The 16,339-nt window shown below is 41.0% G+C and overlaps 1 protein-coding gene across 1 annotated transcript in view; it reads left to right on the forward strand.

The window, feature by feature from the left end:
• Positions 1 to 1,303: 1,303 nt before the first annotated feature.
• Positions 1,304 to 16,339, forward strand: part of LOC123967308 (cholecystokinin receptor type A-like) — a gene marked incomplete at its 3' end in the record, with an annotated part of 17,019 nt that continues 1,983 nt past the window's right edge. The window contains exon 1 of the mRNA XM_046043376.1: positions 1,304 to 2,061. Within this exon, the coding sequence (XP_045899332.1) occupies positions 1,920 to 2,061 (142 nt within the window). The remainder of the gene's footprint in view (positions 2,062 to 16,339) is intronic.

The raw sequence follows: 16,339 nt of genomic DNA on the forward strand, positions 1-16,339 counted from the left end.
AAAAGATTGTTCTGTTATCGATCTGCCGAAAAGGAACATGAAATTAAAACAATTTAAGGAAAGAAAAGTTCTAACAAAATTGGTGACATTGATCCTGTAATTGAGGGCCAAGACGGCCATTCAGACAGGGCCGGTCTAAGCTTTCATGGGGCCCTGGGTGAGATTTTTGCTTCGGGAATCTCCTTTTTTCATATCTTTACCTCCCAATCATTGCCCCTCCTTTTCTGAAACCATTGACATCATAACAAGTATTGAGCTTTAAAAACAAAACGTCTTTTCGTTTTTTCAAAAGAAGTGTCACCTAAATACATATATTTGTTTTGTGTAGCTCTTGGAAGTGGTTTAGAATTTGCAGTTACATCCCTATCTCTCTCTTAACCCCAACACCTACCCATGCCAAATTTCTGTCCAACACATTATCACTCCCAACTCCTCACATTTGGACCCTTGATCAAGACCCCTTGCCGTCACTTTTTAACACCCTGGGTACCCCTTTAGCAACTTATAGGACTCTGCGGTCGAGTTAACAACAATAAATATGCAACATCTGGTTAGACTTTCAAATAAAAGTAGGCCGACTTGTTAACGCTGCGAAACGTCTCAATTTTGAAATGGTGCATTGTTAACATAGTGAAAACTATTGTGTTAAAATAACTGTTACATATGTGACTTAACTACCACCTCACCATCGTGCTCGACCTCACTGCACCCTTCGATACCATTAACCACTTCATTCTCCTCACCCGTCTGTAAACCTACTCCAACATCACTGGCGCTGCACTCTCCTGGCTCCGATCTTATCTTGCCAACAGACAACAGTTCATCAACATCAACAACTGTACCTATTCCATTGCTCCTCTTTCACAAGGCGTCCCCCAAGGTTCAGTGCTTGGTCCTCTTCTGTTCATCCTCTACACCCTGCCACTTAGAAATATCATACTTAAACATGGTCTCCGCTTCCAATGCTTTATTGTTGTTGTTGTTGTTGTTATTATTAAAAACGTCCACTTTATATTTCACACTGAAACAAACACCGGTCTCTGGGGTGAAAGTCCAGTTTCTGACCGACCCACCTACCTAAGACTTTCCCGATATTTAGCAGTGAGCAATGACTCTAATGGTCTTACCCTGCTCTGAACGGTGACACAAGGGGTGCCATGCCAGGGGGCCAGACATTGAAGGACCTAACAAAGCATGCCCTGGAAATGAGAAGTGGCTAAAGGTGAGGCATAAAACCAAAACAATAAGCTGAAAGATTCTAAAAAGCTCCATAAGGTGAGGGGATAAGTCAGGGGATAATTTCGTGTGGGTTTGTCCTCATTGCCATGATTCTTTCCATGGCCACTTTGCCTTTTAGCTCTATTGTCACTTTGAAAATTACAATTTAAACAAATTTTCTCAGTTTAGAGAGAAACTGGAGTCACCCCCACCTTGAAGCTATAGATAAGACGGCCTATTCATGTAGTGCTTTGGCTAAGTTGTACAGTGACAGTCGTGAGTTGAATGAGATGAGGGAGAGAGATGGGGAGAGACAGAGAGAGAGAGGGAGTGTAGGCCTATGTGTGAAAGAGAGATAGAGAGGGAAAGAGAGCTCCTCAGTTGCCTTAGCAGCGCAGCTCCATTCCTTCACAGTCGGGCTTCAGTCCGGAGCAGTGAGCGCTGCGCTGCGCTTCACCTACACGACTTCACCTTAATTAACCAGTCACAGTCCGGTTGTATTCCAGGTATTCCGCGGTGTTAGATTTTTTTTTAATTTGTAAACTCCAGTTTGGGCTTTCTCCAAGTTTCACAACGCCCTCTCTGCGGCTGATATGAAGAAAAAGGCGACGGTGGCAAGTTGATTCCAGTGCGGCTCCAGGTTTAAACAGCTCTGCAAGGTGTAATAACGCTCCTGACGGTCGTCCTTGTCACCAGAGAGCATGGCTCTGCAGGCGGGGAATGAGAGTGTTGTGGAGGTGTCGGCGGGCTGCGTGGAGCAGGGCAACCTCACGGAAGTTACCGACTATAATATCAGCTGTACGAACAGCTCCGTCCTCCCCAGACCGGCCACCAAGAGCAGAGGTAAGATTTCCTCTTCTCTGGTCTTATCCATCAAGCTGCCTCTCATGGCTCATCAACGCTGCAGGTGTTAAACTGTATTTATGCTTCAGATGGCATCCAAATGGTTCCATCAGGCAAAAGGCAACAGCTGGCTCCAAACAGATGTTATTTTTTTAAAAAGAAGGTGTTAGGCTACTTTTTTTTTTTTTTTTTGTTGTTGTTGTTAAAATTATTATCAGGATTTGTCATTCTTTCCCTTCTTTCTGTTGGCACTGCAAACAAATAAACTATTTCTTATTTCTTCATATAAACAAGTCTGACTAATTTATTGGACAATGTTGCCTCTAATTACAAACTGCCACCTATGACTGATTACCTGCTTTAACATGTAATCAGTGGACCCAGTGTAATTTGATCAGATATTAAATTGGATTTTTTGTTACACAAACAAAATGCACTTTTACCTTCTAACCATCACTGATTTTCCTCATTTTTCAACGGCCTGCCCGAACACTGTTTTGCATAAAATGATTTGCAATCAGGAGTTTTGCTTAAATCAAGTTCTTCAGTCTGTGTATGCAATCAATCACCAGGCAGCCCCCAAATAGCTGCCGCTCCTCTCTCCATCAATAATGCCACTATCAGAATGAGCAGCTGTGTGTGTGTGTGTGTGTGTGTTTTGTGCGCGCAGTGTGAGAAGCCACGGTAATTCTGAATGCTTATTTTTCTTGCTTATAATTCTCAAAATGCTGACTACCCCTTGAGGAGATTAAACCCCACACCAGGGGAGATAAGTCTCCCGAGCTCTGTCTATCGGGACACCAGTGGAAAAGGGCTGATTGGGTAATGAGGTCTGAACGTGGGCGCGAGTTTCCTTTCTAATCCCCCTGCCAGTGGTGCAGTATCGAGAAAATTTCAAATCTTTCCCCAATAAATAATTCACAGGCGTTCCTTTCGTCTGTGCTGCATTACTTTTATTGACCTTATACGGGAGGCAGGCTGTAACATCGTCAGCAGTATAGGTTTCATTAGAGAGCAATCAAACCCTGTGGGCTGTGTTTCAGTGTTTGACAGAGGGAATGTCCTGCCTCCTTCTCATTCCCTCTGTCACATGCACGTGAGGCGCTTTTTATTTACCGTAATCCTTAGGGGATCTATTCTGTCTCCGCTGTCTGCCTTTAGGCCAAGGGAGAGCAATGGAGCCTGATTATGCAGCTGTATTATTGGTCTCTCAGAAGCTCCAGCCCCGGGACAGGAAATGAAAGCCCCGCTCCACCTGCCACTTGTGGAATTACCTCCGTCCGATACCTTGAATTGGATATTTTGTCCTTTGCTTGCACAAGGACTAAGCTTCTGATGCAGTCATAACTGTTTTAAATCTGAAAAAAGGCTTCTTTTGTTGGTTATATTGGAAAAAATGAGCATAAATCATTATTTTCAGCTTTTTTATAAAATGGACACTTATAAATGAGCCAGGGCTGCACTAATTATTCTTTCCATTATTGATGAATTATTTTCCTGATTAATCGATTACTTAATATTCTATACATTAATATAATGAATAAGGCCTATTATAATTATGTAAGACCCAATGTATTCTCACCAGATGTCTTGTTTTTTCTGACCATCAATAAAAAGCTTAAAGATGTTCCGTTTTTTTATTACATAAGATAAAGAAAAGCATCGAATCCTCACAACAGAGAAGCTGGAACCAGGAAATGTTTGTCATTTTGAGAGGAAAAACTTGGAACGCATGGGACTTAAGGCATGCATTTTGTTCTCTTCCTGTACTTCAAAGCTCCTGGGCAACAAAAATCTTTAAGATATATATCTATATATAGCTCTAGTTACATGACTCTTATGTACTTAAGAGTGCTGATCATATTTCAAACAATTTATGTGCATGTATGTATGCTCCATTACACTGCCACCAGCAGTACTGTGAGGTTTGCGAACATTGCGTTCAAAAGAACGAATCTTCTGGGTGAACCAACTGAACTGAATCACTCCACCCTAAAGCCTAAGCCCTGAACCCTCACAGACTTAGCTGACGTCACCTGGTAAGTGCTTGCGTGCGAGAGGCTTCTCTTTGCTTTCTTCACAGCCGAGGCACTGAAGAGACCGACTGTCTGGTTTGAACATGTTCCAGAGTAAATTCATTATTTGAATATTACCTGTGGACAAGAGGTAATTTCCAAATAAGCAGTTTACTTGTTTTTATCAAAGCAGCATCATACACTTACATGTAAACTTTTTTTTTTTGTAGTTGCCCCTTCCATGTTTGTTTTTTAACCCCTGCTTCTCATGTTAACACCATGTTTAACATCACAACACTATGAACTGTGGGTAATTCCCTCAGGCAAAGTCTGCAGGGATGTGGACTTACAGAAAGAGTGCAATTAGGGCTCAAAAAGTCTGCGAGAGAGCACTCATGCACATGACGATTTGACAGTGGGACAGCCCTAAGCCCTCACGGACTTGCCCCAAGCTTGCCTCAAAGTTCTGAGATCCCTGTGATTGGGATTCAGCAGGTCAGTTGCAAGCGAACGTGCAGGGATACTCTCACTCACTGAGCGTGCGATTCAAGTCATTCAGTTCACAGAGGGGAATAGGGTGTGTTCAAGACTGCAAATGCACAGCTGATTCAGGTTGCTAACATTTATTCAACAACATTAATGTAACATTATCTGCATTAAACATGGGGTGAAACCTGCAGTACGAACAAACGGGTGGTTGAGCGTGAGTGTGTCTCAGATCCAGATCCAGCATGTTCAGTGATTCGTTCACTGAACATACACAATGAAGGTGAGCCCCCCTGAATGATAGACAGCCACTAAGTCTCTCAACCTCGCCCATCTCATGGCCTCTCATGTCTTGTCTTGAAATAGGTAGTACCAAATACTTTGTTTAATAATTAGGCGTCTCAAAAATATATGTGTTATATAGGGAAGACTTCATAGCAGCTTTCAGTTTGCAAACGGTATCTTTATCCAACAAAATCCTCAGCTCTCTGTCTTATCCTTCACAAACGACCGTCTCAGTTCACTAGTTAGTGAGCTGAACTGAAAGTTTGGGATTTTGCAGTCGGAGTGCACTGAATGATTCGGTGAACGACTCTTTAGAACAAATCTTTTTAATGAAGTAATTATAATAATACCATAAACTGGATATAACTACTTTGCCTATCATTAGCTGCCACCCCTGCCTGAATTTTTTTGCTTTCCTTTTTCTTACTCTGCTATTACTGTTACTGTACATACTGTAGAGGTTTTCAAACTGTGATGCTTCAGGGAGGTGTAGGAAAGTGGCAAAGTGGAAGGGGGTTGCAGAGGGAGCGATGTGAAGCAAAGATGCTGTCTGAGGGGAAAGATTCAGGTGCTCATTCTCAGTTATAACTCATATCTGAACACACAGACATGATAAATGTCCATATACGCACTTCGAAATCAGATTAAAAACGGTCCTTTATAAATCCAGAGCTTGCCTGAGAATCATCACGTTTTTTCTTCAGTGTCAGAGTAATCTAGTGGTAGTTGTCTGTAGTCTACATCCATGGGTACAATGCAAAGAGGAACTGCTAATAGCTAATTCTGCAAACTGGCATTTTTTTAAAATGTGAACATTGTAGAAATTGTAGAACTAAAACTCAGAATGTGAATCCTCCTGAAATATAAATGACCAAAATATAATTATATTCTTTGGGATCAGTATTTACATTCAGTTCATTTTGGAGACTGTTTTCTTCCATCTTGTGTCTGCAGTGTTCAAAGGAGCAGCTGTAAAACCCCCTGCAGCACCAAAATGAAACAACCCCTGACATACATCACATTATAGTAATCATTCAGGACCCTGGAGAGCAGTTCAGTTCAGACACATCTGTATCTGCACCTTGGCTCGGCCCGGACACACTCCCCGATGATTCAAAGTGACACTTTGCTGAGCTCACCCTGTCCTTTTGAGTTCATGTGAGATAAGTTATCATCAAGTGGATCTCATAAGCATTAAATGAACACTGTTTCATTTTCAGAAACCAGCCAGTCCCCCTGGGCTCTGGGTAAAAACAAGACTAGTTACTGCAGCAGGGACTGCTCAGGAGTTCCTCAAATCTAACCAATTTCTATGACGAGGTCTCTTGTAGAAGAAAAAATCTTGTTCCCTTTGGGTATGTACACTGTGATGTAGATGGTAGATGTAGTCATGACATGATCACGGTAATCAGAACAAATAATTGGAAACATCTGAAGTGACCTGGTGAGGCAGAACAAACAGCACGCACAGGCAGGCACTGAGTGTACAAAATATTTGGTGCATCCTCCTTCCTGATAATGAGCTGCTGCCTCTTGTGCACAATCCATATCCCGCGTAATCTTTCTGTGTTAGTATACATTCAATAGGGAAAATCAATAAGTCTGTTGCTTTTATATGCATTTATTATTGTCAGTTTGCTACATAGAGTACGACAGCACAAATGAAGGTCCTCGCAAACATGTGCAGAACTCCCTCGACCATGCAATAGCTGTAATGGTCTGCACACTGACTTTATTAACTGCCTGTAGCAGAGGAACGGAGGCAGGCAGAGCGATTCATTTGATTACTTGACTATTTTCCTCAACGGTTAATCCTAAGTCATGTGACTCGCAAGTGTTGTTGAAGTGGCAAAGCAAAGGAAGTTTAACAATTTTGAAATAAATGATCTGTAATTTTTGGTTTTTACTCTGTGAAGTCTGAATCTCCCAAAGTTTAAGGTCTCTTCAGTCCTGGGTAAGTCCAATCAATAGTTGCGCGGCGTTGTGTTCCCTATGGAAACTCCTCATTGGTGGTGGTGCCTCACTGCTGGATTTGTTTGCATAGTGATTTATGGGAATCAAGTGGCAAACACCTCGGCTGAAAGTTTAATTCCATGGGGAAATCCCTTAAGATGCAGCTCTTCTAATTACTACGAGGCGCTGGTTCCAATGAATATATTGAAGCGAATGGGGAAAATCTCATTTAATCAGTTTCAACAGATGAGTATAATGGTTGCAGTTTAGAAAATTACTGCTCCATTAATTACATTATAAAGGCTTGAAAAGGTTAGTTTGGGGTGCATTTGCATTGATTGACAAGTGACTCATTCACATTACACTCAGCAAGTTGGTTGTCTCAGATTTGCTAAGCGAGCAAAGGAACTTCATTCATATAGCACTTTTTGAAACAAAAGTTACTTCATGGAAAGAAGAAATGGAAAGAGGAAGATAGAAGAGAAGGATGGAATCAAGAGGAATACAAAGAAAACAAATAGGGCTCAAAGGAATGTTTCCATGCTTTGGGATACATACTATATAAATAGACTTAGCGACACACCAAGCGCTAGATGTAAAGATATATATATATACCACACTCATGTCTGTAGCTGAACATGAAGCTAGTGTCAGCAGCCAGTTTGTTAACAGCAGCTCTGTCCAAAATTAACTAAATCCGCATGTTTTTACCGGGGCTATTTGTAGTGCTGGTTCAATTGATGATTGTGTTTTTATTAATCCCTACCATTATCTTTCTGTAACCTTCACCAATTGTTTTAGTTGCCTAACTATAACTGTACCATAAACTTTTCCTTACTGTAACCACATGGCAGCTGCCACATGCAGATATTGCAGAATAGCATTGCAAGTAATCCAGGGTTTTGCAGAATCATAGATTTGAGCTGTGTTAATCTTTATCATTAAGTTACTCTTAATATAAAATGTCACGCAGACATTGCTGTTGTGGTAGAAAGGCCAACTTCCATTTTATTGTTTTGTGTACTGATAGTTTTACTTAGGCAATTATAGCCTACTGTCAGTGCTTCCTTGATTCTCCTAGGCATCCAATAGAGCCTCGTTCTCTCTGTGAAGTGCTCTTTGGGCTGGTTTTCACCAACTTTGCTGCCGGCTTTATGGTACAAAGAACATAAAAAAAGATCTTGTGTAAGTGTAACGGTTCTCCCCCTGGTTGTACGGTCCTGACTTGACCCTGCGATCTCGGGTACGGGAGGCCGATGCAAAAATTCATCTCTCCCTCAGCATCTCTTAAGGCTCTGGGGAGTGAGGTTTACTCACTGCACAGCCATCTGCCTTACATTACACTCACCCCCCTAAACCTTACTCCCATTCGATTCTCCACCAAGGTTGTACTACTGCACGATCCGGACGCTACGCCATAGGCTACGCACGTAGCCATGCATTTATACTTGTGTGCAGGTGTGTCCGTCATTCTGCAATTACACCCCCAATCGCTAGTCGGCAGTAGCGCTACAGCGTCCACTGTGTTGACCTTTGCCGGCCGAGCAGGCTAACGTCCGGTTTAGCGCTCCGCTAATGTAAATGGGGGTAAAATTGTATACGTGCGGCTGGTGTAGCCTTTTCAAATGTTACCGACCGAATGGATCACATTCTGATAGCGAAATGAGTCATTTCGCTCAGGTTGTGACGGTCAAATATATTGATTCACTGTGTTACAGCCGCCGTTTTGGTCGCTAGTAAATGTTACTTCAAAGTGCGGGATACTTCCGGTCGGCTCCAAGGCATTGCGGCTACCCAGCCGACCAATCAGAGCTTACGGTCCGCGTCGGCTCGACGTGTAGTTACATTTTTGAGGAGGTGCACGTCACCTACGCCGTCGATTTGACGCAGAAGTATAAATTGCACTTGAGGCTAACTCAATGCACAGCCATCTGGCTTCCGTTACAGATATCCTCCTTATCAGGATAGGAATTTGTGCTGAGATGGGGGTGTATATATAATGCTTAACGTTATATTGTTAACTGCCAATTATCTAGCAGTGCATCTCAAGTGATGTTGCGGAGTAACGCAAAAGCAATATAACAAATTACTTTCTACTGGACGTAAATAAGTAATGCATTATTGTTTTGACACCAACACTGTTGGAATGCTCACGCATTGGAAACATGGACTCCATGGAAATACATTTTGCAGCCAGCCTGATCATTGAACATTGTCAGGCATTTGGCTTCCTGTCATTGTGTCTGCAGACACTGCAGAATGGGCAGGGATTTACTGAATTTGTCACCCCCCAGGAGAAGCTGCAGTGAAAAAACTCAGCCTCAGTTTGTCTGCCAAACGCTTTACTTTAAATAGACATGAGCTCACACCTACTGTACATGTGCTATCTGCCATCAAGCTTATTGTCCGAACTTGCCCAGCATCTTCTTAAGTTTCCTGTTTCATTGTGGTGAATGTTACTGATTAGCTGGTTTCTTTACATGATTTTAAGTTTAAACATTCACTTGAGTGTCTTAAACTACTTAAGTGAATAGAAAGGAGGAACTAATGGCATCAAAAGCTTATGTACATGACTGACAAGGCCTCTTGGGTAATTGAATATATGCTGAGCTTGAATGTACTCTACAAACAAGCTCTCTCCAGCTGCAAAAAATCTTAAAGTAATGTTGGATCAATATTATTCTCTCATGGTGGAAAGACTAATTGGGTTGAATTGTGCTGACTGTAACAACTCATTAGTGATAAAATGCAATACAGAGATGAACCTCTGCACAATGAGCAGCTAAATTGCGGCAAAGGATTCATTTGCCACCAATTCTTTAATGTCATGTGGTCATGTGCGGAGTGTAGAGGTAAAAAGAAGGCCAGTAGGTTAAATCTGCAGCGGGTCTGATCCTTATTTGTGTAAATTCATAACCCATACAATCAATATATCAGAAACTAAACATGGGTTTTGTTATAAAGCCCACAGATGAAGTCTTATCCTTTCAAACAATTCTAAAGGGATCCACATACCTGACAGAAGGTGAAATCGTTCTTGTCATTCAGTCATCGTGTTTTCCCTCTGTGATTGAACTGACTATGAAGAAGATGTCAAACGAACGCTTTCGAACGCTTTGATTGAATCCATGAGGATACAAGACATGCTGTCACCTCTCTGAAGCAACCTTTGCAATTTGAAAAGAGGCAGCGTCTGATTAGCCCTGACAACCAGCAAAAGAATGATAGGGATTAAAGCCAGAGCTATTAAGTGCTCTGTGATAGAAGATATTGATTTATTGGCAGTGTGGATACAAATCAGGCATTCGAAACAACCTTCCACTCTGAGTAAACATTCATACCAAACACGTTTGTAGTGGTTTATTCCCAATTTGGAGTGTTTATTAGTTAGAAAGAAATGACTTCAAAACACAACCATTAATGGTTGTAAGGAAACAGATGTTTATATGTAATTGGAAAGCACATAATAAAAAAAGAATCAATTTCAAAACACAGTCTGGTCTGACCTGAATTCTGCCAGCTTTTTCATTTGCTGTGTAGCAGAGAGACACCATAGAAGGTAAATTACAGCAAAGGGCACAGACAAGTTCATTATTCATAGCTAACATTACATAGATGTGTGGGTGAACCACATACATAAATGTAAGTTAAGTTATTGTAGGTTTTATAAGGACCAAGATAATCTTCAATTTTAACATTTCTCTATTCTCACTGAGAGATGAGATTTTCCTCCATGTGGGAAACATTTTACGAGCTACAGAAAAGTCAGTCACTGTTCTCTTGATGACATTTCACTTTTTCCCGAAAAATATTGTTTCTGAATGTGTTTCTCTTTTAAAGAAAAATTGAAAATGTCTCAACACAATAGTACTTTGAGAAATGCAATTATATTGGATTTTTGTAAGAAGTCAGATAGAATTCAGTGATAATGTGTTTCTACATTACACCAGAATTAAACTGAAGTTACATTCATGTCTATAGGTTAAAGGTACCCTGTGGCATTTTCTTGTAAACAAACAAAGTTATGTTTACATTTACGTTCTATTTCCATAATGCATTGTGTGTATCCTTGACTCTTAACAAACATGTTAAGTGCATTTCTTTCCTAAAACACTTGTTAAGATAAATTTTAGAATATTTTGGAACCTGTGTTGTTTACATCCCTGTTTGCAAAATGGCAGTACTTTTAATTCCTCCCTTTGCTGGCATGTTGCTATTGTAATGCTGGTTACTCTTAGCGTTAACTAGATCTGTAGTGATGGAAATAAGGATACTGGTCAGACATGGGTAAAGTAAGAGCATGGGGAAGACTTCTTCAAGATAACTGCGTCCACTTGTTTAATGTTCCATCCCAAACTGGCGAATACAGAAGCCCTAAGCGGCCATCGATTCATATTGTTATTTTACTCCGTCTTCCCGTGATAACGGGATAATGATGATCATGATCTCGAAATAACGAACCATAGCTGAATACAGGGGTCGGCACGTGTGTTTCCTAACGATAATTTTGTGTCATTGTGCTGAGTCAGCAGTTACGGCTATTTCAAAGGTTCTGAAATAGCTGTCAGGAAATGTGTAGTTAAATTGATTCACCTGAATGAGAAGCGGATGAATTTCCTCTGCCTGGGAATGATGGGGAAATGAAAAGTCTATAGGTTGATGAATGTGGACCAATCGCCAGGATGCGCACACTCCAGCACGTGATTAATTGTGAGCATGTGAATCAGTCATCTTCATAATAATATGAATAAGATTTTTTAACCTGTTGAAAACAGACGCGGTACCAGGGGCGATGGCGCTCTGGGCGATGTTATTGATTGAAAAAGATTTTTCAATGTTTTGTCATTTGGAAATAGGTTGTATGGACTGAAAAAGTGTTTTAAAGATATCTATCAATAAAAGTCAGCATTTTAACAATAAATATTGCCAAAATATGGAAATTCGCCTGGTATATTTGAAAATGTTGTATGATAACTGTTGTATTTTAGTTTATTTTCATCAGATTTACAGTTACAATTGCATTCTAGGTGTATTAGAAGATATTCAGTTGCATTAAAAGCTTCCTCAGGATGGTTTTGATGGTTTATTGCATTAAAATATAGCTTTTTTTACCAGGCGAGGATAAAAATATCACATTTTTTCTTTATTGCATCTCCATGTAGTCTGTAAAAGTAAAATAAATATATTAATACACAATGGATTCATATTTCTTAGCTTCTGACTTTTCAAAGGAGACCAGAATTGTGCATCTAGGCCAAATGGTTGAGGAGTTATTCCTGATTCATTTTGGGTATGTAATTTTAGGCGTTTTTTCTGGAAAAAGGGGTCTGTTTTCAACAGTTAATCTTCCATGAGGATTGAACTCACAATCTTAAGACTATAAATCATGTATCTTACCAACTGAACCACTCAGTGACACTAATACCACCTTGAATTAGATTAAGAACCATTAAGAAACGTTCTTGCCAACCCCTATGTTAAACTACTGTTTTGTTATCTCGAGATCATGAGATAATTATTCCATTATAACGGGGAAACGGAGTAAAATAAAGAGATAAATCTATGGCCGCTTAGTGCTTCCGTAGGTGAACATGCACAACAACAGTGAAACGTCCCCTCATCATGTGATTCTGCCAACCTTGCGTAGTCCTTACAAGGTGCACCATGTTATGTAGTTCCTATCGAAGCTTAGAAACAGAATACTACACACACACACACACACACACACACACACACACACACACACACACACACACACTAGGTGCGTTTGACTTCATTTAGCACTGCGCAGCACTGACTTAATGTGATGCATGCTGGACTTAAAGTAAGGCACGCTGATTAGAAATTGTGTCCGACTTTCGCCGGCGCTGCAAAATGTCACCATGTCACATGACATTGAAACCTACTATTGCCTGGTCTTGCAACATTTTTCCTTGCAAATGCCGCACGATCAGTCATTGATCTCAGCTCACAGTCACCTGCAGCTCACGTTAGACTATCAAGTTGGCAAAAATCAGCTGCAGTCCTCTCAAACGCACCTGTTGTTAGATCTCTTTGAAATGCACACCCTTGAGAGGGAACTACAGTTTCCATGCAATATGAAAGTAAATAGCGGGTTTTTGTGTTGAAATTAGCACTGAAACAAAGTCCATTAACTGACTGACATTAAATTGGTGTGGTGATGGCGCAATGGATAAGATGCTTGCCTTTGGTGTGAGCAACCTGGGTGACCCATCCACCGTTGTGTGGCAAGACATGTAACCCCTAGTTGCTCCAGAGGCATGCGACCTCTGACATATATAGCAATTGTAAGTCGCTTTGGATAAAAGTGTCAGCTAAATATAAATTATTACTTTAAGTCAGGCATAAATGCATTCATTAAAAGTTCCTTCCTGACCTTGGAATAGAAATTTGAAACAATGTCTTGACTCAAGGTCCACTTACTAGCTTTAACGGAGCTTTTAACTCACCTGCCTGTAATTTATTTCTCAAACTATCCTGCCATTAATTCCTCTCAGGGATGTCAGTTGTCATATCAGCTGTTTCATACCTACATTGTTAGCTTACCATCTTGCTGCTGTCTTTTTAAAATATGATTCTCTGTCTGCCTTTAGTACATTTGTGCTACTTTTGTGCGTGCCCCTCCACCTCCCCATCACAGCCCAACCTTCGCAGATTTATCAGTTTCATCATTTAATCAGCCTCAGAAGAGTCATTAGCCACCACCACCAGTGTCTGGTCTCCATGGGGGGATTTATCTTGCTGCTGCTCAGTGCAGATGACCCTTGATTGCACCTTTCTGTCAACATGTCTTATTATAGTAAACATTATCTTTACTTCATTCCCTTGTCTCTCCTGATTTAAATGACACTAGTTATTACTTGAACAGAACTTGAGAAAAGGGAATTAGTTGCTGACTCCCACAAGTTCAGGACTCATTAACTGACTCATATCTACTGCTTCACAGGTTCATTTCCAAAGAGCTTTCTGCTCACTTGTAATTAGGTGTAACATCAGATTTGGAAGGAACTGACAGTCATGTCTAATATTTCATCATCTCACTGGGGTTTACAGCGTGTTGGCAAGGTAGTGATTAAAAGCATAGTTCCGAATTTTGGCTCTTTTTTTGCATCTCAGTCATATCACCTCTAAGTTTATTACTACTCATTATTGATGATCATTAGAATTTTTTATTTTTGTATCAGGATGAATCTATAAAAATACTCATCTTACAACCTCTAATAAATAACAAAGCTTTCAAATTACATGCTGTCTCCTATGAAGTTGTGCTAATCCTCGCCTAAAGATAAGACAAAGTGAACTAATGAAACTTTAATGATCCTTGCGGGGAAACATAATTACAGTTTGCATCGCAGCAGCCAATAGGATACACTGTACGAATAGAGCAAACGGAAATTAGATAAACAGATATAGCCCTAACATAAGCTGCAGTGTTGATGCCTCAGCCTTGGGTCGTCGTGGCTAAAATTTTCCACGTCAGCAACTCCTGCTGCAAATAAGCATCTCAGAGGTGAGCTCCATCCCTGTGATATATTTATAGATGCCTGTGGATTTGAACACAGCTGTCACGCTTGAGGGAGTCAGAGGAACTAAAGTGAATTGTCCTGCAGTCGTTAGGCTCAGGGGAGCCAACGTACCGCTGGTGCTCAATGAATAGATAATTCCATTTTCACTCGGCTCAATCGCACAACGTCTAACACAATAGAGGCTGCCCAGCCAGTAGGGGCTCCCCTCTTGGTGTTTGTGTAGGAGGTCACAGAAGTCAGTGCTGATTATGCATATGTCCAATAATGCTTTGTTTAAATCAGACTCTTGTCAAACTCGTCACCCGCGTTGCAGATTTATATTTCACTGGCTGTAACAGGGTGGATGTTGCTTATGTGACCGTGTTGTCAATCTTTGGCTGATGAAACTGCTCTCAAAGCCATCAGAGGATTATTTTATCAAAAGAATTATTCATATTGGAGGGCAACTTGGTCTCTCAGGTGGCAGAGGTGATTAACATGCATCCTGCAGTGTCTTGGGTTCAAATCCAGACCTCATCTACTTTTATCTTCGCTGTCCTCTGCAAATTGAAAACCTTAACTTGATATTGGCTATTGCCTCAACATTTGCCTCAACAGACAATCAAATGAAACGTTAAATTTTTTTTTAGCAAAATGGTTATATCACACATTAAATACATATGACATGTATGTCATAAGACACAATTGTCAAAATACTAATACCACAGTATCAAAATAAGTAAATTAGTAAATATGCCCACAAAGGCCCATGCACTACATACCACTTGGTAAGAGATTTAAGACATAGGTTAGTTAGTTAGTAGCAAGACATAAAAATAATGAAAATAGTTAGTAAAAGAATTTTTTATGTGTTCACATGTCTTAAAGCAAGACCATGTAACTTTGCTGAACCAATCCCAGCTGACATTGGGCGCAAGGCAGGGTACAACCTGGACAGGTCGCCAGTCCATCGCAGGGCCACACATAGACAAACAACCACTCAGGACAATTTAGGGTCACCAATCAACCTAGTCTATGGATGGCGGGAGGAAGCCGGAGCACCCGGAGAGAACCCACGCAGACCATGCACAGAAAGGCCGGGGAAACCGGAGTTTGAACCCACAACCTTCTTGCTGTAAGGCGACAGTGCTAACCACTGCACCACCGTGCACAAAATTATTGTGTTGTTGTACTGTACACAAAAAAAATACTTTCTGAAATACCACAATTCACTGTTACGTTTCATGTGTTTTTTATTTAGGAAGCATTGAGATTTAAGTCTGTGTGAGAGGACCGTATGAAATTATCAAAACAAAATTGCATCATTGTTTCCTTGGTTTGCCACTACTTGTGGCACAAAAACACATTTTAAATCCCACATGTGAGTGATAATTATCTGAACATACAGTACTGTTTGTTTATGTGTGTGTGTGTGTGTGTGTGTGTGTGTTCTCCTCCAAGCTGATGTGTGATGCTCTGTCTGCAGGCTCTGCTGCAGACCTTTAGACTTGTCCCATGTCACTGTCCCTAATGAGAGGACACAGTCAGCACAGCACATGGCCTGCCCCGACCTTGTCCTGTTAGATACTGTAATTCTCAAGCAGACTTACTGTGACAGGCCGGTGTGAGTGAAGAGAGCATCCCAAAAACCCTCTGGCTGGGCAATCCAGCTCTCACTGATGCTCAGCTGTATGTCAAGGCTGACATTCACTTACGTGAATGACTCATCATTCATGCAGCACACCTGGTCACACCACCGCTCACTGAACAGATCTCTGCCTCACTGCCACAAACAACTGTCTCCACCTGCTGGCATGTAAAGCCGTCTGCTCCCAGCGCTGTTCCAAAGACTTCTATTCCTGTCATCATCATGCATAGACCAGTAAACCGAAATGTGCACATCCCACACAGAAATAATAGTAATCTCTTAAGGATTAGGACAACTGTACCAACTCCAGCACCCAGAACAAACACATTTAAAATGGCTCTCTTCAATGTGAGATCACTTTCAAG

The sequence above is a fragment of the Micropterus dolomieu genome, unplaced genomic scaffold, assembly GCF_021292245.1.
Source record: "Micropterus dolomieu isolate WLL.071019.BEF.003 ecotype Adirondacks unplaced genomic scaffold, ASM2129224v1 scaffold_237, whole genome shotgun sequence".
Classification (NCBI taxonomy): domain Eukaryota; kingdom Metazoa; phylum Chordata; class Actinopteri; order Centrarchiformes; family Centrarchidae; genus Micropterus; species Micropterus dolomieu.